This window comes from Hetaerina americana, unplaced genomic scaffold (assembly GCF_022747635.1).
Source record: "Hetaerina americana unplaced genomic scaffold, ioHetAmer1.1.p SCAF_3, whole genome shotgun sequence".
NCBI lineage: Eukaryota > Metazoa > Arthropoda > Insecta > Odonata > Calopterygidae > Hetaerina > Hetaerina americana.
This window is the reverse complement of record NW_027286874.1, coordinates 45816676-45842467: the sequence shown is the minus strand read 5'-3', so window position 1 is coordinate 45842467 and position 25792 is coordinate 45816676. Positions and strand designations below refer to the sequence as shown.

The 25792-nt window shown below is 33.9% G+C and overlaps 1 protein-coding gene across 4 annotated transcripts in view; it reads right to left on the bottom strand.

Moving 5' to 3' along the window:
- Window positions 1-279: 279 nt before the first annotated feature.
- Window positions 280-25792, bottom strand: part of LOC139690185 (uncharacterized) — a 61675-nt gene continuing 36162 nt past the window's right edge. For all 4 annotated transcript variants that reach the window (XM_071587470.1, XM_071587469.1, XM_071587468.1 and 1 more), the window contains 8 exons: window positions 24129-24240; window positions 21459-21582; window positions 21200-21335; window positions 12377-12502; window positions 8702-8828; window positions 7649-7772; window positions 6600-6790; window positions 280-4912 (listed from right to left, as the gene is read on the bottom strand). In XM_071587470.1, coding sequence (XP_071443571.1) covers window positions 4612-4912; window positions 6600-6790; window positions 7649-7772; window positions 8702-8828; window positions 12377-12502; window positions 21200-21335; window positions 21459-21582; window positions 24129-24240 — 1241 coding nt within the window. In that variant the 3' untranslated portion in view covers window positions 280-4611. The remainder of the gene's footprint in view (window positions 4913-6599; window positions 6791-7648; window positions 7773-8701; window positions 8829-12376; window positions 12503-21199; window positions 21336-21458; window positions 21583-24128; window positions 24241-25792) is intronic.

Here is a 25792-nt window from a genome sequence, read left to right as displayed (position 1 = left end):
ACTGCTTAGGAAAACACTCTCAACCAAAGCTCACAAGAGTCACTTCAAATCTGAAATTTTTATTATTAAATATTCTGTCAATGGAGAGGAACCCAAATATAGTAAATTATCAATATCATCACAAATTTCAACAGGGGATGTCTGAACAGACTCTTCCGTCCATTCAAGACAAGGCAAGAGATCACAGGATTATTCATGTAGACTTTGGAATAATAAATTAAGAGTTTACACCAAAGTAATTTAAAATTTTATTTCCATTACTGGTCAAGTAATAAAGACACTATTTACACAGTAACAGCATAAATTAATTATTGCATAAATAATAGGTGCACAGTGTATCCCTAACTTACATTACACATCAATAACACTTCATAAAGACTAGAAAAAGTTTAGTCATGCCACAAATATTTTAAACCATAAATACTTTGGGTAAAAAATAATTAATAAATTTGATTGGGCTTATTCAGCTAAAATGGATGCTCAGAGAACAAGAGGCTGGCATTGCTTACTGATGAGCTTTCTTCCATTTAACCACTCCTGGAAGGTTGGTTCACTTTTCATTCATACTTGACTCGTCTGAATGCACCAATTGGTAACTATTTCACAAAAGAAAGACTATTTCAAGTATTAAATATGGCTTTAAAATCACATTAAAAATAAAAATATACAATATTTATTAATAAATTTCAAATCTGCAACTAAGATCAACTGGCAATTCTTCCACCTTAACCATTAGTTTCAATATCCTAATGAATTTGAAAGTATTTCATAACATATTCATTCTACTTTGACAGCCAGATCAACCACTCTGCTACGGTAGAATGCAGTATGTTAGTTTACCAATCAAAGCCTAGATATCCACTGGCTTTGCTTTGTGGAATTTCTTGGTATATCAGTTTACAGAATGTCTCCAATTAACTGATAATCAATCACGTTTAATTTCCACCAAAGAGGGTTTTTTTTTTGGACCAGGCAGTTTACTACATTTCAATGGTACCAAATTAAATAGCACACAGTTGACTTATAGTCAATCTCCTAATGCTGGCATACAATTCAATATCCCAATGAATAATTAATAAATATTACTAAAATTATATGAACCCCTGGCATGAGGGCAAAGTAATTAAAAATGTAATCAAGCCATTAGAACAATAAGTTACTCATTTATACAGGTAATTCTGACAGGCCTACCATGTAAAGCATAGAATGAATCATAAATAGGAAATACATATACCTAAATATGACAAGTAATGATACTCACTCAAACGCTAAAAATGCAGGATTTTACTTCTTAGTAAAGTCTTATGATAATTTAGTAAATAGTTACTGTTATCTAAACAACAGGAAACCAAAGCCATAAAGCAAAATGAAACCTTTGGGTAACGCATGCAAATAATTGTCCCACTATCTATGAACAATTTAATGGAAGCATTACCTCAAAGAATGGTCAAATATTGTTCTAATTGAATGGTTTCTGTAATAGGTCTACCGTTATTTTGTACATTATTGCTTCTTTCAAAATTTTTTCTACATAAAAGTAAAAAATTTTATAAGATTGCATAGTCAACATGATTTTTAGATTACTGCTAGCCAGGAATATTCATGAGTTGTAATTAGTCACTTCAGTTCACTCTCTTTCTCCCTGCTAACAGATTCTGCACAACAATGAATCCTTGTGGAAAATTTTAGCGCTACAATACTCAGAGATAAAACTATTACTAAATTGACTTTTCTGAGAGAAGAGATGACACATTTTGATTTAAAAATGATAACACAACTCCGAGCAAAGCAATGAAATATGTTGACAAAGTTTTCTCACCATTCACTTTGAACTTAAGTGGTCAGAAATATTGATTTCTTCCCTGAGACAGCATTAACAACACTTAGAGGCCCATGTATTATAACTAAGAATCAGTCACCGAGTAAAACAGTTACAGAAATAATAAAGACTATCAGAAGAACAACATATCTTAGGCCAATTATAAAATATATATTCAACAGGCATAAAATTGAAGTCTGACTAACAAAAAATGGCAAAATGCATGTAGGTTACTTTATCTAAGGAAAAATGAAGAAATCATCAACCTTAGGAGGCTACATATTATCAAAACTATAATATTTTAATGCATGACTGATTGTGTAGTTCAGGCCCCAATTATCCCAAAGAAATTAAAATTGGCAGTAGATTTACATGTTCCTAGTATGCTCATTGAAGCATTTTGACTAGGGTATATCACCCTAACATCCCATGTAGATGACCACTTTCAATATTCATTTTCTCATCACATAAATTGGCACTTTTTAGGTAACCTTATGCAAATACATATTCAACATAGTTGTCCACAGCAACTCTAAATTTGACAATAGACATTTAAGGAAGTTGTCACCATTCTGTGTCACCACCATCACCATTTTTTGACACAGATAAACTGCTCCAGCATGTTAATGCATAAAAAGACATGATTTCACCCACAGCTGTCTAGGCAGTTTTGAATAAATTCCTATGTTTAAAATATTACATGCTGCCACAGTCCAGGTACTTGTTAAGAGAACACAAAATGTCTTGAAATTGTATAAGCAGTCATTGACACTTGGTGTATCGACTAACTAGTTCATTCCTCAATCGATCTCCTTCATTAACCACTACTTATTCAACCAAAACACCTTAATAAGTAGCCCAAGAGTTTAAGACTGATATAACTTGGTGTAAGTACCAGTAAGGTGCCTCAATTGAAAAGAAACAATAAAATTCACTCAGACTGTACATGGTGTATGAGAAGGCACCAATGAAAAAATTAAATATAAAATCCAAAAAAATATGCTCCATCTGAATTCAAGTCAATTACATAGTTTAAATTTGAAATCCCTATCATCAATTGGTCAAGTTTTCAGTCTGTATTTAATAGGAATCAACTGCATAAATAATTCTTTTGATAAAGTCAACATCAATACATATTGTTTAACACTAAATTTTTGAACATTTTTCCATTTGTCATCTAAACAGATCATGCATTCATCATAATAGAGGGTGCTAATTATTATACTAGTAAAACTATGTGTGGTCACTATCACACTAGTCTAAAACCAGAGGCAGGGTTTGCAACTGTTATCCATTCGTGGATGCCATATCTTTGACATAATTTATGCATTTCACAGTATATAAATAAAAACCCAAATCCAAAAAAGTCCATGTAACAAGCATGACAGATGTAAGCTTTTTCATCTATTTGACTTATAAAGGCTGCAAAACGATAGTAGCTGCTATGAGTGAACTTCATTATATTTCTATCAGATCCAGCTCTGGTTCTTACCCTATGAATTTTTGAGGAAACTGAGAAAATATTTTTACATCTCCTGAGTTCCACTTAAATGAAAAAAAGTTTTCACCTCAAATGAAATCCATCCAACTCAGGGCATTTATTTTCAAACTTACATTTCCCTCAATGATCGACAATGGAGTGAAGATGGCACCCAAACAAAATCTTTAAAATATACTCAATAAATGAAAAATAAATGATGCCCGCAAAACAAAAGTTCGACTCTTCCTTCAATTAAGATTGCCCATTAAATCTATGCAATTGAAGAATTTTTCTATATACTTCTTTAAGAATTCTGTTCACTGCAGAATGTAATAAATTTGATTTTAAGCCAAAATTCAATCAAAATATAAATAAAAAGTGCAATGACATCATCACATGACAATATTGAGCACAAAAATTATTTCAAATGGGTTGATTAATTTTTAAAAAATTGTAACTATTGCAAGCACATTGCTGCAAAAAATGATTGATATTCCTCATTTAGTTTTAAATGCTGCCTAATAGTACACTAAGTATAATTAGTAAAAAACTAGAGGGGTATCACAGAGCAACAGTTTTTAGGCAGGTAAAAATATTTTTCTCCAAGAAAATTCAATGAAATCTTAAATCTTGAATATCTAAAAATAATACCTACAACTTTTCATAACTTCCAAAAAAATGGCTCACACACCTCTTGCTAACGAAACTTCTGGATACATGATGGAAAATTGTGACAAGGCACTACCCCCTCCACTAAATTCCATTAAGGTTATAAATGTTCATACCTTCAATCCTCAACTTGACAGCATTCATTTAGGTTCAAAATTTACCTTCTTTCTTGCACTTTAACCTAAAGCCTATCGACAAGATTAAATTTATAAGCCTATGCAAAACTGATTATGAACCATGCATCTATATCAACCTTGGTATTTCTTGCCATACATTAAAGTATTATGTGTCATACAGGTCTTCTGACCATGTTTGTTATTATCCAAAAACGTCATAAAACTATAAGTTTTTTGACATTAAATTATCTTTTCATCACTCAAAAATGACAAGCAAATGATAGCACAGTACTTACACAAAATGCAAAAATTTGCATCCCTATTTAAAATACATTTAATATAAATCATAACTTGTCAGCACTGAAACTAGATCAACATTAATTTTCTGAAAGCCTAAGCCTTAAGAGCAATCCCAAGTTCTCATCACTGTCATATTTGAGCAGTTCAAATGGATTTCTTCCTTAGAAACCAAGCAATCCCTCCATCCATTCCATATAAAAAAACCAAAATCCTAGATTATCATATGCTTAAGTATCTGAAGGTGCATCCATTCCACAAATAATAGCTTTTGCCACACTTGCAGCCGCTAATGCAGCAAATGGCTGCCACTCCCCACGACGAGAACCGTCTCGATAGTCAGCAACTCCTCTGACCACAACAAAACTTTCTCTGCAGTTGCCAAGGATACTTTCTACCACAGCATCAAACTCAGAGTCAAATGCTAATGCTCCAGTTTCAGCCGCAAACGCTTGACGCATTTGCTCATCTCGAGAAATACATCTTCCAGCTGCTATGGGGCCAATATGAACTCGTGGACTTCCATGTTGCCTGCCATACAAATTAAAGATACTGATATTAGCTCTTATTGGGGAACCAACCAAATAGAGATAGATTAAAACTAAAATTACAATGGCATTGCTTAATTATGTACATAATATGCTTCACTTCCAATGATTCTGGCTTACAGTTTATTTCCAAATATACATTAATGCATGCCAGCAAATAACTCCAAGGATATATCGCAAAGAACATGCAGTGCTTTAAGCAAATACACAATTGTGGAAACTTAGCCTTGAAAAACCCTTATGCTTCCCTGGGATTCGAACTTAGTAACCTTGAAGGAAGATTGTATGTGTGCTGAACTGGCTAAACCATCAGACCAGCTGGTTCACTATATGGTCAAGTCAAAGGAGTATTTTCATGGTGGATTTCCATAAATTACTATATATATACTATATTGGCCATGCCTATAATGAAAACTGATGCAAAGGTACTCATGCACTCTTTACAGCCAACCACTTAAGAAGAGGAAGGCATATTTTTGTGCAGTGGAAAATTCATCTAGAAGAGTAAACCAACTAGAGAGAATGTTTATCTTAAATTTTTGTTTCCCTTAATTTTTCAAGCAGAGTTGGACCCCTATTCAGGGAAAAGACTTCCCTCATCATAGCCGGAGTCATGCCTGCTCTCAAATACTCTTAGCTGTGAAGTGTAGAAAAGGTAACAGCTGAGAAACATTTTAAAGGAAAATACCATCTCACTAAGATGGCTTTCATGCGTGACTGCATGTGGAGTGTTTAGTAGCTAAAATATTTCTCTCACATTTCAGCGGACTTCTTCACTTCACTACTTAAAGACACTTCAATGCTTTGAATTCCATTTGAGAAGTAAGTGAACATTCAAGATGCCATATGAAATGCAAGGAAACATTGAGATACTTTTTGTAGTTGGAAATGATGTTCACTCTCCTGAAAGTGTAAGGCCATGATAGAATGTTTCTAAGGCAAAACTTTTTCACATAATTGTACATCCTTGAATAACTAATGAAGTATGAACCAATGATAATTCTTATTTTTGGTATCTGTAGAATTTATGTTCACACACATCCAGAAATTGGGAGATCTGGTTAAGGCAAATGATTTTTCATGATGAATAAAAATAAATTTGTGCACATATGTTATTGCATTAAGTATTACTGATCAACACAAGTTCATTAATAATATTTCAATTGAACTATGTATACGGATAAGTTTCAGAAAAGGTATTAATGCAATTGAGAAAAAATCACAATACATTTACTACCGCAAAAACCAAAATATTAAGGTATCCCTAAGGGCATATGATATTTTCAGTTAATACCTAAATATTCATTACCCGCAAACAAAGATCATTCATGGGCTAAATTTATTTTTCTAATGGCCTTCATGCCAATTTCTTAATATGAAAATAAAAAATTTATTTAAAGAAATAAAAAACTATTTAACAGTAATAATTAGAGGAATGAAGATTTTAACACTCAATTAGCATTTTTTAAATGAAGGTAACCTGATATTAGTGCAACAACCATTTGTAATCTACAGCTACGAGCATAAAAAAATACTTAATCATCATACAATAGCTAATTAAGTAATAATACAAAAATGAGAAAAAGAGAATAAAATACATTTAATTTATTATGCCAAATTTGGCATGCTTTCTTTTTGGAGAAGCAAATAAAGAATGAAAGCAAGCATACCTTACTAAATCTCCACTACCAGGTGCAGGATGTGCCACTTCTATCACTTCCCTAGCTCCTATTGGCATGTAGAGTTTATCTGATTCAGCTGGAGGCATTTGGAAATCATGCTCAGTTTCAGAAGACTGGAGTAATGAAAGCCCATCTTTCAGGTATGGCATCCATGCTGGACTGGGATCGGCCATTTCAGACTAAAACAAAATATTTATTGCAACTGTTAAGAAATTTACATTACATGTACATTATAGATAAGAAACATCATGCCCTTTACTCAATCTTCAGGGAATTATTTAGTCCTGTGAAGAAGGATGACATACAATTGAATACCTTCAAGTATCCAGGGCTAAGAAAGCTTAAGAAGTAGCTTTAGGAAAGCCAGGGTGAAACCCACAGTCGGGTAAGCAACAAAATAACTTGTAGCTGGCTACTTTTCAGCTATTTGGTCAAATCAATGTAGCAGCCAAGCTTTTAGCTAAAAATTTAAAAAATGTAGCAACTACAACGGCAAAAAGCTCTCACCATTATCAGTTACCTTTGTTCCACAAACTTTCATTTACTTTCATTCACAAAATTATTTATTGCAAAAATAATTTAATCACAAATGAGTTGTAAATTAATTTAGAGAAATTGAATTGAAAGCAACATTTAAGACACTAAATCGAATCAAAACTGCATTCAATTAAATATAAAGGCAAGCGGTAGAAGAGAAGAAAGCTTCCAAGTAATTGTATTTAAATAAATTAATGTATAAAAATACTTTTGTAACACCTTAATATGACAGCATTTCTGATTTTGATAATTACTTGTTCTTCATAGTAAAATTGGTGAAATTTTTCAATGAGCTGCAAAAGATACTGTGACTATCCCTTCAATAATTATAAAAAACTTACAGAACTTGTTTTACACTCAATATCTGAAGTATTAAGGGCACTGAAGTATCAAGATATTGCACATCCCATTTCTATCAATTAGCATTAGAGAATAAAGGTATCACAAGCGTTGAGGCTCTACAATGAGTTAACATGAAAATAAAGGGTATTATATCTGACCTGGGTTTTTAATTTTGATGCTATCTCTTGCAGAACGGGATTAGTAGGGCCCCACTTTTTTGTTTCAAAATCATAAGAACCTCCTTCCTTGTCTTTTGCTCCTTCACAGTAAATGTAAATATACCTGCGAAAAGAAGGCATTTATAAAAAAATGGAGGTATAAGTTCCACAGAAGACTCCTCACTCATAAGATCCAAAGAAGACTCCTTCTTCTGGAGCCAGTATCTAATCAATCAGCCATGAATTGTCATCGCTTTTCACTGCTTTAGTCAATGTATTTCTGTGAAGAATGCAATATTACACCGGCCTCTGTACTGGACCTAGCAAAGGCCTGCCAGTAAGATTGGCTTCCTGACTTTCAGCATAATTTGTGTCTGAGGAAAAACCATCCAAACATCTTGGGTAAACCCTTCAGTGTTACTGAACATGGCACAATACATTGATTTAACCTCATAGATGGCTCAAAATAAGATGTAACAGAATATATCATTAACAAATTAATTTGCCATAATAATTGTTTACATGGTTGTATTTGAATTATGGTTTTTGTCAATCCAGATTCCCATTGTTATGATAGCTGAGCTTTCTATCAATGAATTTTACTTTAGATGTCTAATGTAAGGACAATTGCTTTTTTAATCTCTTCAACAGGCAAAGCAACCTGAAACTACGTAATATGAGAACAAGATTAAAATATTGAAGTATTTAAGGGTTGAAGAAGTTTCCCTGGTGGCTTTTTTGGTTTTGGTTTGGAGGTTTGACTGAACCCATTCTGGAGTGGCTCTACCTAAACCTCTCCCTCCCTCTCCCTCACTTTGGAGCAGAATCCTTTGGCTGGATCTCAATATGGATTTCACAGCAGAACTGAACAACATCTAACTAATGGGTTCTACTGCCAACCCAGGAAATAAGAATGTCAATATATATAAGATGATAAAATATAATGAATAGGAATATAATATAAAATGAGTCAACCAAGAATACTACGCATCAAATCTTCCCTCAACAACCTTTCCCACTTCCTCTCCCAGGCAAACACATATTTGTACTCACCCTCTATCATCCAAACCATGGGAAACTACAACATCTCCCAATCTTACATGCCGGTTGTAATCAGTAAAATGAGGAACTCCTCCACCAACACCAACCAAAAATACATAGTCAACTTTCTGGAATGTCCCTGAAAATATAAAGAGAATTATTTTTGTCACCTTTGAAAAAATGTGTAAGGTACAGTGCAACAGTCTTATCAGAGCTAGGAAAATAGTTGCCACAAATATTTCCTACTATACACAGAACATGCATGATATACGTTCAGATGATTTCCTTTTCAATCCTGCAAGTGATGTACAACAAAGCATCTAGTCATTACATTTCACTCATTCTTAATCTCATACTTTAAAATAAACCAGTCAAGAAATCTAAAGGAGGAACTGATCCCTTCAATGATGCTAACTTAGGATTGCAATCCACATAAATCCTGAGGGTGATTTTTTAGCACCATGGCATCTCCTAACAAAATGATATACGAGGGTCATCCGGAAAGTAGTACCCGTTCGTGAAATAAAGACACAAAAGTAAATATTAACAAACATAAAAAATTTTATTTGAAAGAGGATACTTTAAACTACTTCTCAACATAATCTCCAAGCAAATTAAGGCATTTGTCATAACGTGTGACAAGTTTCTGTATTCCTGCTGCATAGTCCTTCGCCGCCAGCTCATTGAGATACGCGAGGGACCCATCTTGCACAAATTTTTGCATAATGCAGATGGTGTTTAACAATTTCATGAACAATTGTTCGAGAAACATTGGGAAAATGCTCACAGATGTCATCAATTGTGACGCGCCGATCGTTCCTCACGAATTCGTCAACTGAGCTCACCAGTTGGTCTGTAATGACAGACGGTCTCCCCGAACGCTCATCGTCGTGTGTGTTCCCCCTCCCCATGTTGAAGTTGCGACACCACCGCCGAACAGACGACTCGTCCATTACATTGTCTCCATACACCTCCTTTAATTGGCGATGAATATCACATGGGCGAACGTTTCTTGCATTGAGGAATTTAATCACTGCCCTCACTTCACAACTGGCGGCGTTCTCAATTTTTTTAAACATTGTAAACAATCACAGAAACAACACAGGCAATGCTAGCGTCACGCAACTCGGCTCAGAGAAGGCAGACAAGCCACTGAAGCTATCTGACCTCGTCCAGCGGCTACTCGCGTCGTCAGCACTTCATGCGGCACGAACGGGTACTACTTTCCGGATGACCCTCTTATTATACCCTGGGTAAATCAACAAGACAAAGAAAGAAGAGCCAAGCATTTTGGTGGCTGAGCTTGATAATTTGAATGTAGTTTGAAAATTACAAAGGCATATCCTAAAAGGAAGAAAATATAGCATTATACACTTATAGTATAGCAGCAGGAGATAGCTTCAAATTGATAACATGTGAACAGAAAATAGAGGAAGTAGAAAATGGCCTCCTTACTTTTTTTTCATTTTCTTCTCAACTTTATTTTTTGCCATTCAACAACATCCATGAAAAACCAATTTGAAAGAGGCCCATCCTAAAAAGTGACACATTGACTGCCTGGTGTCATTTTTTTCTGCATACATCTTGAAGAGCAGTAATATTAGAAGTTAATTGGAAAAGTTATTAAATAGATTGGTGACCTAGCAAGAAGCTTTAAATATCCTAGAAGTGCATCAATTAAAGATTTCATATTCTTTTGATGATTTATTGTTAATTCCATGTAATTGTTTGTATTGGTTGACACATGAAAATTATTGAATGAAACTTGTTTTTTGGTCGACCATGGTGGTAGGCCTGCCGTATCGAGTAGTGGTGGCAATCTTCAGGAAAATACTTCCTCTTTTCCCTCCAAATGACATTACATATATTTGCAAACTACAAATTTCAGGTTAGCAGCTACAATTTTATTAAACATCAGTATATTTCGTCAGTTGTTTGTTATCAACGTCTGTCATAATTGCAATTTTATTCATTTTCTATCATACAATTTTAGGTGGCTACAATAATGAAGGCTATGTTGAGATATCTAGTACATAAATGGTTGAATAATTCTTAAACTATGCTAACAATGAAATCATACGACATGGCAGATCTTCCTGGGAAACCATAACCGGCACAGGGAAAGTAACTGGCCACCCTACCCTGATGTATTAATTTCACATGCCGTCAGGCTTAGTACTGGATGAACTCTACCATCACCAACCAAACAACCCTCGGGTTGATTACTGTGTTCATGGTTTTTTTTAAATGTGTATGAGAAAAAATTGGTCAGTGTATAATAATTAATTAACCTTAATACATTTCACTTGGGGAAAAATAAATGTATTATTCTTTAAACAAGTTACAATTAGGACTTTTCATTTGAGACAAGCATTTTTAGTGGTCATTTTAATTTAAGGCGTGGAAAATCATTCAATTTTGATGGGAATGATAAAATATAGATATAACACTTGTTTGCTGAATTCCAGTTTGCTGATATTTATTTTAGGTCTGTGATGTTGGTCATTTAAAATCCTCATTTGATTCAGTGTACATCCTATCACATAATCAAGTCATTCTGCATACTTCAATGATCAGCTGTAAATAACATGCCAAATTTCTGTGACTAGTTACTTCATATGCTCTTTTTTGTAGCAAATGTAATTTAATATTCATTGGCACAGCCAAGTTCATCCCAAAAAAACTGGGAATAACATTAATGTTTTTGAGATTTAAGAAGTCAAATTGCTTATATAGTTTAAACCCATAGGTTTTATTCCTAAAAAATAACCTTAAACAATTAGTCAGTCACTCTTAACACAAAGGCAAAAGAATTTCTTCAAAAGATTGATGCCCCACTCCTGCTTCTGCGACGTATCCTTCAATACTTATAATACTTCTCCATTTTCCCAACAAAAGGATTGAGTAATGACATTTTCAGTTCAGTTGCCCCACTTAATGTGCACCGAAAATAGGCCACCCATTGAAGTAACGGACATGATACTTTTCCAGTTTTACTTATTACATCATAGGATATTTCACATTTAAGGCATCCACTGCAACTATTGAAGGCCAACATCCTACTATGTGGGGGGATTGGATTGGGGCAAGTTTTATAAGGATGAACAGAAGGGGGTAGGAGGGGCATTTAGAATTAGGGTTTTAAAAATGAGGTATTCAGGTGGGGTTGGCAGAGGTGAATGACTGACTAGGCCACGCCAACGGGCATGGGTCTCAATCAAGGGTATGGCTATGTAAATGGGTCTCACCTGCCACCCATCTGCATTTTACATTTCACCAAGTCAACATGACTCCTTCTATACTTTTAAGATTAGGGATCAGTCCCCTTTAATGTATTGTGAAATCAGCACCTAATTCCACAAACATTTACTCCCATTGGGACATAACTTTTTTGGCCCAATGTCTAGTTTTCTTTCTCTTGCTAGCCCTCTATTTCTCCATACCCATTGCTTTGGTCATCTGTTTTCATACTTACAGACCCACCCCAAAATGCTCTTTGCTCACTCCTCATTATTTACACCCGTATTATAAGTGGAAAATAAAAGGTGGGGGAGTATTAAGTCCTTTACTGCTATGGACAATAAATGTTTAATGGGATAACTGGCAAGCTCTAATGGCTACAGTTATATTTATCACCCTTTTTCATAATTAAGTTGGTTTTATATTCTTAACAGACACACAACTTACCCAACAACCTTGTCGTTGTGTTACCAGCTGCAGTCATTGCTTCTCTGGTATGCCCAACTGTTGGCAGTTTTGTGCATACTATTCTATGAGCACCAATATTTCCCAATGTGTACACATTTGACTCACCTAGTGGAAAAAAAACCTTCGTCAGTGTTAAATCAATAATAACAATTATAACTTAAGACACATACAATGCTTTTAATCCCTGCTATTTCCCTCATAAAAGCTCTACGCATAAACCCTAATTGCTATGAACATAGAAAAGCTGGTGATGTCCTTGAATTTATCTTTATTATCCAGCACATTTATTAAATACATGTGCTAAGCCAATATATTTATTTCAGCAAAGAGGAGTTTACTGCAAGTATGTACTGAACTGTCCAAAAACCTCAAATTAAGTTACTTACAATGAAGACATCAAATTGATACATGAACGTTATATATTAATGTAAACTGCTAGACAACAGTTAACTATATATCCCTCTAAAATACTTGCAGAAAAAAAAATCAAATCATTTTTATAATGAATCAAAAGACCCATACACATATTCTGCATAGGGATAATGGCATGTCAATTGAAAAATATGAAAAGCTAGATGAAACGAATGATTTAGTTATTGGATACTGAGCTAACAAAAATTATATGACCATACATATATGAAAAATTTCTGAACTTATTCATTAGATGAATTTAAATATACAAGGACAATTGAGAAGCAGACCTCAAAATTCCACATTAGAGGCAAACTTCACAATAACATATTACTTGCAAAGCATGAAGGAAACACAAGGTAAACATTTTAATAAATTCATGAAAAATTTAAATAACCATGGCGTTTGAGTAATATTGTAATTTTTCTCATCTAAAAAGCACAATAAATGTTATGATTACAACTGAGGGAGAGGTGACTTGCAAATGTCATTTTTTCTCATCACATGAACCTGAATCAATTTGATTTAGAAGCACATTTTTTATGCATTGATTCATTGCTTGAAGTCACTTCAGATTGCGATGTAGAAGGGATGGCGGTTCACAGAAAATATGACATGTGCAATGATTTACCCTCCCTACCATTTCACCCCTATATTTTGCAGTTTCCCAAAGGATCTATGGAGACTATATGCCAATGATTTGTAAAAAATGGTAAACAAACCTTTTAATTGGATTATGTTGAATATTAATTGGAATATGTTGAAAATGGAAGTGCCTACTTAATTGGACACCAATCTTGCATCAATTCTAATTATGAAAATAGCTGCTTAAACATTAACATATTCCAATGAGATGAAACCATGGTTATTTCATGAAAAAACGTACTTTGAAAGTAAAAATATTATTATTTTGGTTCAGAAAGAAATGTCATGTAAGTAAGCATTATGTGGACACACAGAAGAGTGCAATTGGGTGCTCATCTGATCACCTGCACCAGTGCCTAAGTGCCTGAAAACAGTGATAGATTCTAAATAATAAGGGAACAAAATGTCTTTTGAAGCATAGGTGAATCAAGAAAACAGTATGAATACTATATGAGCATGTTCTGACATTTTACTTAGCAAATAATGCAGTTGTTTAAGCAAATAGCAACATCACATATTACCAATGAAATGCCATTTAAACATTAACAAAGATCTGTACCATGTGCCTATGATTTAAATTTAAAGCTTTAAATAGAAATATATCTCAAACAGAAGTGAGATGTACCATATGGCTACAGGCTGTACATTTGGACAATGCTAATTTTTCCAAAATTTGAGAGGCATAAGAATTTGAATATTAAAAATTATTGATTTGGTAAAAAAACATGTATGTTCCAGTCAGTTACCTGGACTATGCCGGCTGAGCAATGGGCAAATAACTTATTTTAGAACCCCTTTGAAATGGAAATTTCATTCAATTTCAATATTTTGATTGGGTCAATAATCATATCACTACACACACTTTATACCAAATTTTATCAAAATTTTTATGCCTGTGCAATTGTGCCACATTCTTCAATTCAACCAAAATCAAACCAAATGATTCGTGTCATAAGGCAACACGAAAACTCGGAGACCCTATGGTAACTTAAATTATACCCGTATATAATGAGGAAGATTCTTTTTCCTATGCCTCTAAGAGTTTTCAGATACAAAGATTTATCAAATTTCCATGTAATCACTAAGTATGAGATTAATATGCTGTCTGGAGCCCAGTTTTGGCCCAGTAGAAATGCATCAAGAGCTAATTTCTCTATGAAGTAGGCTGACATAAATGAATGCACCTGAAAAGCTTTAACCATCACTACATTCCTGAAGAGAAAAGCATAAACATGTTGATAATTGAACAATACTGATCAGCCCAAAACCATGTGGCCCTATATGTAGCCTCTGCAACATTTCTAAAATGCATATGCTTAAATTTAAACTTGTGTACATAAAATTAGGCTTACAGATGGAGATCCAAAAGAAGTGCTCTCGAAAATACCATGTTCTCACTTAAATCAATAGATCCAACATTGATAAGTTCACAAGCTAAATTCTACACCATGTCTACTACACAACATGCAACTAGGAAGCTCACTGATATCCAAAGAATGAAAGAGAGAAAATTATATGAAAAACATACAATGCATTACAGCTTGGAAAGAAAATCTTATATGCACCTAATGAAGCAAAAAACAAAACAGGACATGGACGAAAAGACAAAACCCACTGCCACATTTGCAAAGCAAGCAAGTACCTTACCAAATCTTCTTGGCCTATAAAGAATTCCTGAAGTCCTTGTATTCACAGATGGACCTGGTGGGTTAAAGATTTTCAAGACAAATATCTTAAAAGTTTGTAACTTGAATAATTATTTTCCACTTCAGGTATTTTTGGTTTTATTTAAATCAACAAGCATTAAAATTTTCCAGAGGAAATTCATATGACCAAAATTCAAACATGCTAAACAGCAATGCACAACCATTAGCATAAACAATCATAAATATGGCTCATGCATTTCATACTGAATGGTATTAGCCTATTTTTATAACACTTATAAATACTATTACTGAAATTACAACAACAAAACTTAGGTTACTTGAAAATATAATATTTATCAGGTCATGCAAATATTTAAAAACATAAGGTAGGTGTCCCTTGCCTATCACATAAGCTTAATTATCAGTTCTATTAAGAATATTAAAATAAGAATATAAGTAAATATCTCCATGAAAATTATTTTCTTCAATGAGCATGCCTCCTCTTTTTAAATATGCTGAAAGATAGCTTCAAAAGACATAAAGGAGTATTTTTGGTAGAATATTTCAAACATACATATTTCTTTTATAGCAAAAATACTAAATTTGATCTAAATTGTCTTAAACTTTATACTGTAAGGCTACACTTCAAGGAAGTTGTCTATATATCCATAACATAAGATGGATCAAGGTACTTTTCCAAAGAAGCCATGTCACCATAAGTGGTCTTAGCATTTTTAGGAAAAATAAATAATCAAAATCATTGATAGCTCTCGGGGCTAAAGGTGGTTATTAAGATAGATGAAGGGCTAACTGACCTTTCATAGTAAACAAGTTATTTTTACTCGGATTGAATTATGGCGATAAATAGAAAATAAAACTCATAAAAATGGTTCAGTTATTTTAACATTACTATATTGAGAACATGTTTATGTGGAGTGAATTGAGAGACTTTGTTATAGAGATAATGGGTTAGAGGTTGAGGAGCATAGACACTCTTTGATACCACCACAGAAGACCATCAACTTAATCCCATATAAATATAAAGAATTAATGAAAGAAAGGCAAGGGTTACCTAAGTATTTATGATTAAATATTATAAAAACACCAAAACCTCTTCTAAATACAGCAGCCATTTAGAATATGCAATTGTATCAACACATACTGAACTTAGATACTTGTCAAAAATAAGAAAAATGTATTTTACTTTCAATAATTTGTGTTATTAAATAAGTTACTATGCATAATGTGACTTAAAAACGTGTGAGATTTCCAAATTTAACTACAAGTGAGCTACAGAACCATGTTTGAAATTCACATTTCATTGTGGAGGATAAAAATGTAATTATAGTATTATTAATGCACTTCAATAGCTCTAAAACAAAAATAGTGTGGTTGTGATGTTCAAAATAGATAAAATGGTAGGGAATTACTACATATCTTTCCTATGACTAATACAAATGTAGACTAAATGAAAATGAGTAAATAGTTTACATCCAAATGTACACAAGAAACTCGTTAGAATGCATGTTAACTCTTTCAGATGATTTATAATGGGTGAAAGAATACATACCTTAAAATGCATACCTGCTTACCAATAAAAATGTAGTAGAAGCATTAATCTAGAGAAAGCAGCAGAGAAATTTCAATAGATGACACATGAGTTTTAAAATATTAATCAATTACTCTAAGGATTTTGTAACTGATAAATGTTATTTCATTACCAAACTAGTCACAAAGAAATATACAAGAAAATTACATATCTCATGGAATAGAATGCCGTGAACACAATTTACAGAGATTTACTTTATGCAAATAACAATGGTAACCAAAAAACTACCAATAATTACAGCAAAGTAAATGTATATCTAAATCTAGATCATAGGAAGTTTATGAAGTCATCACAATCACTTGGGCACTAAGAAACAACAGGGCAACCATATGTAGGGAATAAAATGTTGATGTGAAAGGGATGCAATAGTAAAGATGTGGATGTGGTAGAGATTTGAAAGAACAAAAAATACATCAGGTAAGACGACTGCTTCAGCAGGCTGGTTAGGAAAATTAAGGAAATTTCTTTTTGATAATTGCCTACCTATTCATTTTTCAGGCTATCAGCTACTTGTGCAGTGAATTACTAAAGAATTAGAGTGTTCTTAAAGCATTAGAGGACCCATAAATTATAGCTGCCTCTACCTTCCGTTCCAGTAACTAGTACCAACCAATGGGTTTATATTAGTAGCAGGTCACATATTCTCTCATGACAAGAACACTAAATTGAAGCCATTCTACATGGTTGGCATTTTTATTACAGTACCTAATTGAATATATTTTTTACTACATTTTTCATCACCATTCTTATCAAACAAGAGAACATCAATCTTTACAGATGATAGTTGTAATATAGTGGTTTAAAAACCTGATAAAATATTTTTACACAATCATATAAATACTTCAAACTAATTACATAAAATGAAAAATACATATTTATTCCAATTTTCACTTGATTGTCATTTCTGTTTTATTCTTCATAACCATTTGAGTTGATAACTAATTTGATACTTTTAAATGATACCACAAAAAGCACTCATTGCTGACATTGAGCTAAACAGTGAATGCTTTTTATTAAATGAACACATAGTATCTTTCCAATGTTCTTTATTTACGTGTAACTAGTTTCAACGCTTAAGCGTCATCATCAGGCACAAATTAATCAAGTAGCAGTCCATTTATATACCATTCATGAGGGAGAAGAGGGTGGGTGAGAGAGGGGGGAGAAGAAGGGGCAAAAGTGGGGTTGCGATCGGCATTCATGGGAAGGGGGAGAGGGGTGTTAAGCCTCAGGAAAGGTTATTGGTGGGTTCAAGGTTGGGGGGGGGGGGGGTAGTTGGGACTTTCTGTAAAGGAAAGGGGTACTTCAAGGATTGGGGAGAGGTATTCAAACAATAAATTGTTAGCCAATAGACCCATTTTAAAATTCTTCCTGATTTCCAGCTCTTCCCACCAGTCCATCCTCATTCCTTTTTCAATCTGGTGTAGGAGTTCCGGCTTGAAAACACTCCCATGATTTTCTCCCCATAGATGCTTGGTGAGATTGGTTGTGGTCACAGTTTCTAAAACAGCACTTGTGTTCCTCCACCCGTGTTTTAAATGATCTCCCTATTTGGCCTACATATATAGCACTACAGTCCTTACAGGTTAACTTATAAATGCCACTTTTATTTTGTGTACCTATTTTGTCTTTTGTAGTATTCAAGAATGATTTGAAGTTTATCGCGTTGTAAAAAGCTATTCGAAATTTCTTCCTAGGAAAGAGGTTGGCTAACTTTTGTGAAATCAATCCATAATAACAGAGTTTGCACCATTTGTAACCTATTTCCTCCACATTAATTGGTTTGAACAAAAGATTGTATGCTTTAAAGGAACGTTTTCTTTGCAGTATTTTTTCAATTAAATTTTCTTTGTAGCCAGTTTTCATTGCTAAATCTTTAATTGCTTTGAGTTCTTGAACAAAATTACTTTTAGAAAGAGGAATAGCCAACAATATGTTTAGTCGGAAATGAAAAGTGGAAAGCTTGTACGATATGTGATAGTGGAAGTTGAAGGGAATGATATGGTCTGTGGTGGTACTTTTCTTGAAAATTGCAAATTCAAAGTCCTGTCCCTTTCTCGACACTGTGATATCTAGAAAATTTAGTTGATTATTTTGTTCTTTCTCACAAGTGAAACTAAAAGTGGACTGCGATTTGATTAATTTGTACCTGATGATGACACTTAAGTGATGAAACTAGTTGTACGTAAATAAAGAGCAGTGGAAAGATACATTGTATTCTTCATTTATTGAACATGACCTTCCACAAAGTTGAGCCGCGAACAATTGAATAGTGAATGCTTTCACTTTCAAGCGCACCAATTTCTACCCATTATTCGTTCATGGAAGTCAAGAGGTGGGGCACTTCAAACTGACGATCAATCAAATTTTTTGGAAATGCAAACAAAAAATGAGTTGACTGCTTAAAAATGAAAAATAGATCATAACCCATGAACATGTGCTGATTTCTCAAGATAAGAAATCAGTAGAGTGAAAAAATTTACTTTTGACACACTGAGCTCTTCCTCTTCTTGTCCATGACAGATGAAAACACTATACCATTATATTTTTCTAAGCACCAGATAGCTATTATCTAATTTAATATTATTAGCTATGTACTATAACTATTATCTATTTAAGAACTGTAAATATTATATACAAATATCAGTATCTAGTCAATACCCTAAATATTTTCATCTGGATTAGTAACCAAATGGCACACTAAATAAGAAAATATGATAATTCTGAACTTCAATGGAATAAGGAAATGAAGCTTCATTAGATATCACTCATGACAATTATGGTACATGACATGACTATTTACAAGAGTACAATTTACATAATTTGTATCAATAAAATGTGTACTAAATGCAGACAGAATAAATCTATTAATCAGCCAGTATATAGAACAGGAGCACCAGGGGAATGAGGGTAGAGTCATTCAATAATTCCTAAGAAAAATGAAGAGATGGTGCTAGTAGTATTGGAAAAGGTTTGATTTTAATAAACTTCATCTCTCACTAGACTGTTGTTCAAGTTTCAGCTATATCCATCAGATGGTTTCATTTTCATAGTCATTTGAAGTAACAAACTTTTGATTACTTAGAGAAATGAAAGAAATGAGTTTTGTGCAATGACGAAACACTTATATTTAAAAGGCTTCACAAAAAAAGAGATCAAAGGAAGTTGGATGAAGTTCATTGGACACCTACTCTTGTATTTGCAACAGTTTACGATTGGTTAAAAGAGTTTAAAAGTGGCCATCCACATTTAAATCCACATCCATAAATAATGAACATTGTTCGGAACATCCAATGGAATTGACATCCTCCAAAATGATCGACAAAATCAATCATATGATTTTGAATGATTGAAAAATCAAAATTTGCAAACTAGTTGAGGTCACAGGCAGGCACAAGGTAGTGTTTTTCATTTTGCACAAAAAATTGGGTGTGAAAAAATCTCAGCAAAATTGATGCCACGGTAGCTCTCATTGGAGAATAAAAGAAATCAAGTGGTCCATTCAGAGGCTGGTTTGCCACTTTTCTGTTGCAATCCTGACAAGTTTCTGTGTGGATACATAACTATGGATGGAACACGGATACACTCCAGGGACAAAGGAACAGTCAGAGAAGATGGTTTCTAAGGCGATCCAGCTTCGAAGAAAGCAAAGATGGTGAATTGGTCGACAAGGTAATGGCCATGGTTTTTGGGATGCACATGGAATCATCTGTATCAATTATGTACTTGCAAAAAGAACAAATAATGAATGGAGAGTATTATGCATCCATATTAAACCAGTTGAGTGAAGAAATCAAGAAAAAAGTTAAAGTTAAAGCAAAGGAAAACAATTCTCTCCCAACAAGACAATGCACAGGAGAACACCTATGCAGTTTCTAAGGTGAAAATTGTCAAATTTAAGTTCAAATCCAAATGCCAACCCAAACAATTTCGCAATTGAGGAACCTTCAAATTGGTATTCACCAGATTTAGCCTCCAGCAACAGTATTTTATTTCATAATTTAAAAAAATTGCTCAGAAGAAAACGATTCAAATCGAATTAGGTCACAGTTTCCATTTTGAGGACCTCCTGAAATCCTACTTTTTGGATGGTTTAAAAATGTTGGAGAAATACTGGGAAAAGTTTATCAAGCTAAAAGTAGCTTATTTTGAAAAATAAAAAAATCTAACCTAAATTTGTTTTTCTTTTTTTTTCTTAGGACTAATTGAACTACCCATGTAAGAAAGAAAAAAATAGGAACTAGCACCAACTAAATGAAATTTTAAAATATGACACCTAATTAAGTCAGAATTTCTATGATTGTACCTAATTCCAATTTACTGCATTTGGTGTAGCAGAACATATTAATGAGAAACATTCTGGACTTTGATTAACACAGGGCCATGTATTACTACATGTTTTACCAAAAAAATCTTTGATATTATCTATTTTAATGCAAAAGAGCCAACCTCAACCTCAATGCTGCTTCACAAATTAAAAATAGTACTTACCAACTGTGGTGTATCTGACAAATGTTTCCTTGTTTTCAATCATGGCATCAACAGCAAGTTTTTCACAATACTGGGCAGTTACTATTGCAATTGTTGGTTGTTTTGAACTAGCAATAGTGGGCATTTGTTTTACTACCTAAAAAGTTTATTCGAGAATAGTTAGGTATTGATAACTGTAACAACATGGAAGTGTACATATTTTTAATGCATAAAATGGTCAAATACATAATGAAAAATAACAGGAATCTATATAACATACCTGGACATCACTGTCATCTCTTACTACACGGGTATATGCTCCATGATCTAATGACTTGATTAAACCTTTGGTGAGGAGTTCTGTAAGAATTGGCTCCACATCAGATTCTGCCCAGCAGTTTTCCCTACATAAAAAATAATATATAAATAATATACTACCTTGATCAAAAAGTTCCCGGAATAACCACCGTGTGGCGCTCCCATCGTTCCGATTTGAGTTCTGTTTTTTTTGTTAAATTGGTACATCTGTTGTTGATATTCCCTTTAAATCTTAGTGTCATAACTTGACATTTGCAAAAGTTACGTAGCCAAGAGTACATCTATCTCTGTGTGTGTTGGCGATTTTTTACAATTGCAGAAATGGATTTAAATTTGCAACAACGAACTTGTATTAAATTTTGCGTAAAAAACGGATTTAGTGGCGCACGGACGTTGGAAATGTTGGAAAAGTGTTTCGGCAACGATTCTCTAAAAAAAACGGTCGTTTACCAGTGGCACGAGCGGTTCAGAAGTGGTCGTGAGTCAATCGAAGATGATGAACGCAGTGGCAGACCATCGACATCGAAAGTCGGTGAAAAAATTGATAAAGTAAAAGAAATGTTGGTCAATAACCGCAAATTAACCATCAGAGAAATAGCGGAGGACTTGAACATTGCCTATGGATCCGCCCAAGACATTGTGGTTAATGATTTGGGTTTCCGTCGTGTAGCAGCAAAGTACCTCAATTTCATGCAAAAAAGAGACCGTGTTGACGTCGCAAAAGACATGATTTGCGAGGCTGAATCCGATCCCACATTCATCAAAAGGATCATTACTGGAGACGAGACGTGGGTTTATGAGTACGACACGCAATCCAGACATCAGGCAAGTGAATGGCGTTCACCAAATGAGCCGAGACCAAAAAACCACGTCGTTTTCAGTCAAAAAAGAAGGCAATGCTGACGGTTTTCATGGATTACAACGGTGTAGTGCATCATGAATTTTTGCCAGAAGGCCAGACAGTAAACAAAGAGTATTATTTGGGCGTTATGAGACGTTTGCGTGAAGCAATTCGCCGAAAGAGACCAGAAATGTGGGCAGAAAACTCGTGAATTTTGCACCATGATAACGCACCGTCGCACAGTGCTATCATTATTCGTAACTTTTTGACGAAAAATGCAACAAATACCATCCAACAGCCACCGAATTCACCTGATTTGGCTCCCTGTGACTTCTTTCTGTTCAATCGAGTTAAAAAACCATTACGGGGAACGCGTTTTAGCAGCCGAGAGGAAGTAATGGAAAAATCGCAGGAAGCACTGATGGACATACCGAAAACCGACCGTAACTTTTGCAAATGTCAAGTTATGACACTAAGATTTAAAGGGAATATCAACAACAGATGTACCAATTTAACAAAAAAAACAGAACTCAAATCGGAACGATGGGAGCGCCACACGGTGGTTATTCCGGGAACTTTTTGATCAAGGTAGTATACATTTCAGCTTCAAGAATGACAGCGATGAAATTTAGGATACTAAAGAAAATACACTAAATACTAGAATTAAATCTGCACAGGTATGTAAGGAAGTCAGTAAACATGTGACAAATTGTTTCAGGGTAGTTGAAAATGGTAACAAGCAGTTTCTCAAAGTTTCATTACATGGAAGCACCATCCATCTTGATGATATTTAAAAATTCAGAACTCCAATTGATGCTTCAGACTCCAAGTCAAGGAAACCTCCAGGTCTACTGACTACAGAAGAATAGCTCTATTGCAATTATGTCAGATCTTGTGTAGCCCAATCAATCAAGGAAAGCAATTATGAATTACGGTAACATCAACCGCCACCATTAAGTCCACTCATCCATTGAGTGGCCCACTAATAACTCATCTTGGCAGCAAGCATTGTGTGGGTGATAAGGTAAAGTGAGATACGACAGTCATTAAGACAGCAACTCAAAGACTTTTTAGGGGGTTTAAGGGTGCAGGTAAAGCAAGTGTCGATGAAGAATATGATTGAATAACAAAAATAAGCCTCATTTAAGTATCTAAATGAGTACTTTTTCAACAACTGTGACCTAGTTATTAATTTGCCCTTGAATTTGCTCACTAGCATAGTTCAACGCAATCAACCCAAATGCTGTTTGGGCTTGACAAATGTTAGACCTCACTACCCAGGGATGGTACATTTTTCCAACTAAGTGACTGGTGCCACTTTTGCACTGACAAAACAAAAATTCTTTACCACTGTTTATGTGAAATAGATAATAAAAAATAAAAGTAACCATTGGGAATACTTTGAAAAGTGGCTATCGAAAAAAACAGAGAAAGTGACATTGATTAAAGAAGTGGAAGAGGAGTGTCGATGAGAATATGAGAGGAGAAGAAGATGATAAGGAAGAGAAATTGAACTTGGTTGGGACATATATTACAGAGAGATTGTATCCAGCTCATAAGAGTAGAAGTAAAGATTAATGCCCTTGGGAAATGTCTTAGCTATGCAATTACTGTGGTAAAATTTTCATGAAAATAAATGCTTTCTCAGAAATAAATATAGCTTTTACGAGCAGGATTAAGAATTTGTACAGGTACAGTTGAAATTTTTAAATTAACATACGTTTGTCAATAACATAAATATGTACATTCAATGATGCAGTTCATATAGCAACAAATGAAATTGGCAATTACCGGGCAATATCACCACTAGTAATAGGATTGGGGTAAGATGACTCAATCATTTCCAGGACCTTATCCTCAGTTAGTGGTACAATTTTTCCCAAGGCAGTTTCATCAGTAGATACTGAAACAGAAAATATACCATTAATATTTTGCCCATAAATACCTGAAAAAATATAATTCTCCATGCTTGTAACACTATCCATAAGAAAATATATTTATGATCCAGACAAAACTACTATTTCAATTAGTATATCATACAAACAATGCAGAAAAACCTCTATGAGGCTATAGAAATAGAACCTTATATCCTGGAGTATGAAAATACAGTTATAAAAGATGAATCCTTTCTCAGAATTCAGATTTTGATTATTTAGAACTACATTTTTGTATCATTCCAAAAAAATATCAGTACTAACATTTAAATAACTAAATAGGAATTAAAATATGATATTCAGCTGAGTTAATAATGTTACTGCATAAAATGGAGGGATTTGATAACAAGGCTCATGAAGTAGAGGTTTTACTGTAAAAATGAAAACTTCAGCACTTGCAATAAAACATGCATCAGCTTACTAAGTGTCTATTTCATTAATAAAATCAACAACAAGCATCTTCCTAATGAAATGCTATAAGTTTGAGTTTATTTAAATTCTATTAGTCACCTGAAGTAAGGTAGCAATTCACGCAATTACTTATCTGCATGAATAAATGCAAATTATATTTTGGAATCCAGTAGTAATTAAACATTTAACACATTTCAATTAGAGTGTGGTAAGTAAATGATAGCAAAGCTGCAAAGGTAAATTACACTTCATTTAATCTGTGCATTGTGGGTGATTCAAATTGTACAACATGCTGTTTTTGGCCGTCCCTGACAAAAACACACTCCCACAGCATGCAGTCACAAGCCAGAATTTCCTCTTCTTAAAGTGGCACCAAAGGTCTTTCTCAAACTAATTTAAAATGTTTTTGAGAACACTCATGAGTATGAGTTTTTGAAACCTTAATGGTTATTTAAATAAACCACACAAAAAGACTATGAACAAAGCATGTAGAACATCGGAAAACATCACATTAATCACAGTAAGGAGGAATTTGATTGTGAGGGACATTTTCACCTTTAAGAGCAGACAGGTAATACCAGCAAGTGAGGAGAAAAACCTTGCACAAGTAAGAACCAGTCTTCTCTCAATTTAAGGCACTAATAATTCACTTATTTTAGCATCCCTTGCATAGTCATGAAAATTGGTAGGTTATCCAACAACACCAAAGTAGGATCATAGAATTGACATAAAATTTGACCATTCAAAGTTAATTCAACCAATTATGATGATATGGTGGCCATTAGACCGAATTCACGTTGAAAAAGGGTGGTTTATAGCCAATGAGTTGTATCAAGAGCCAAAATTGATATGCCTACTTGATAAATCATTGAATAAATTTTTGATTTAATCAATGATGACTTTAACACTGCTGGAATTTAATTACATAAAAAATTATTCCCTTCTCCTCCTTTCATGAATGGTTTCCATTTTCGTATGATGATTGCTAGAATGATCCACATTAACACCAATACATAGAAATTACAATGGTGAATACCAAGCGGTGCAACCCCTTAGGTAATCAAGATGTAGGCAACAAATTGAATGTTAGCTTGTAAGGTAAAGTCATCC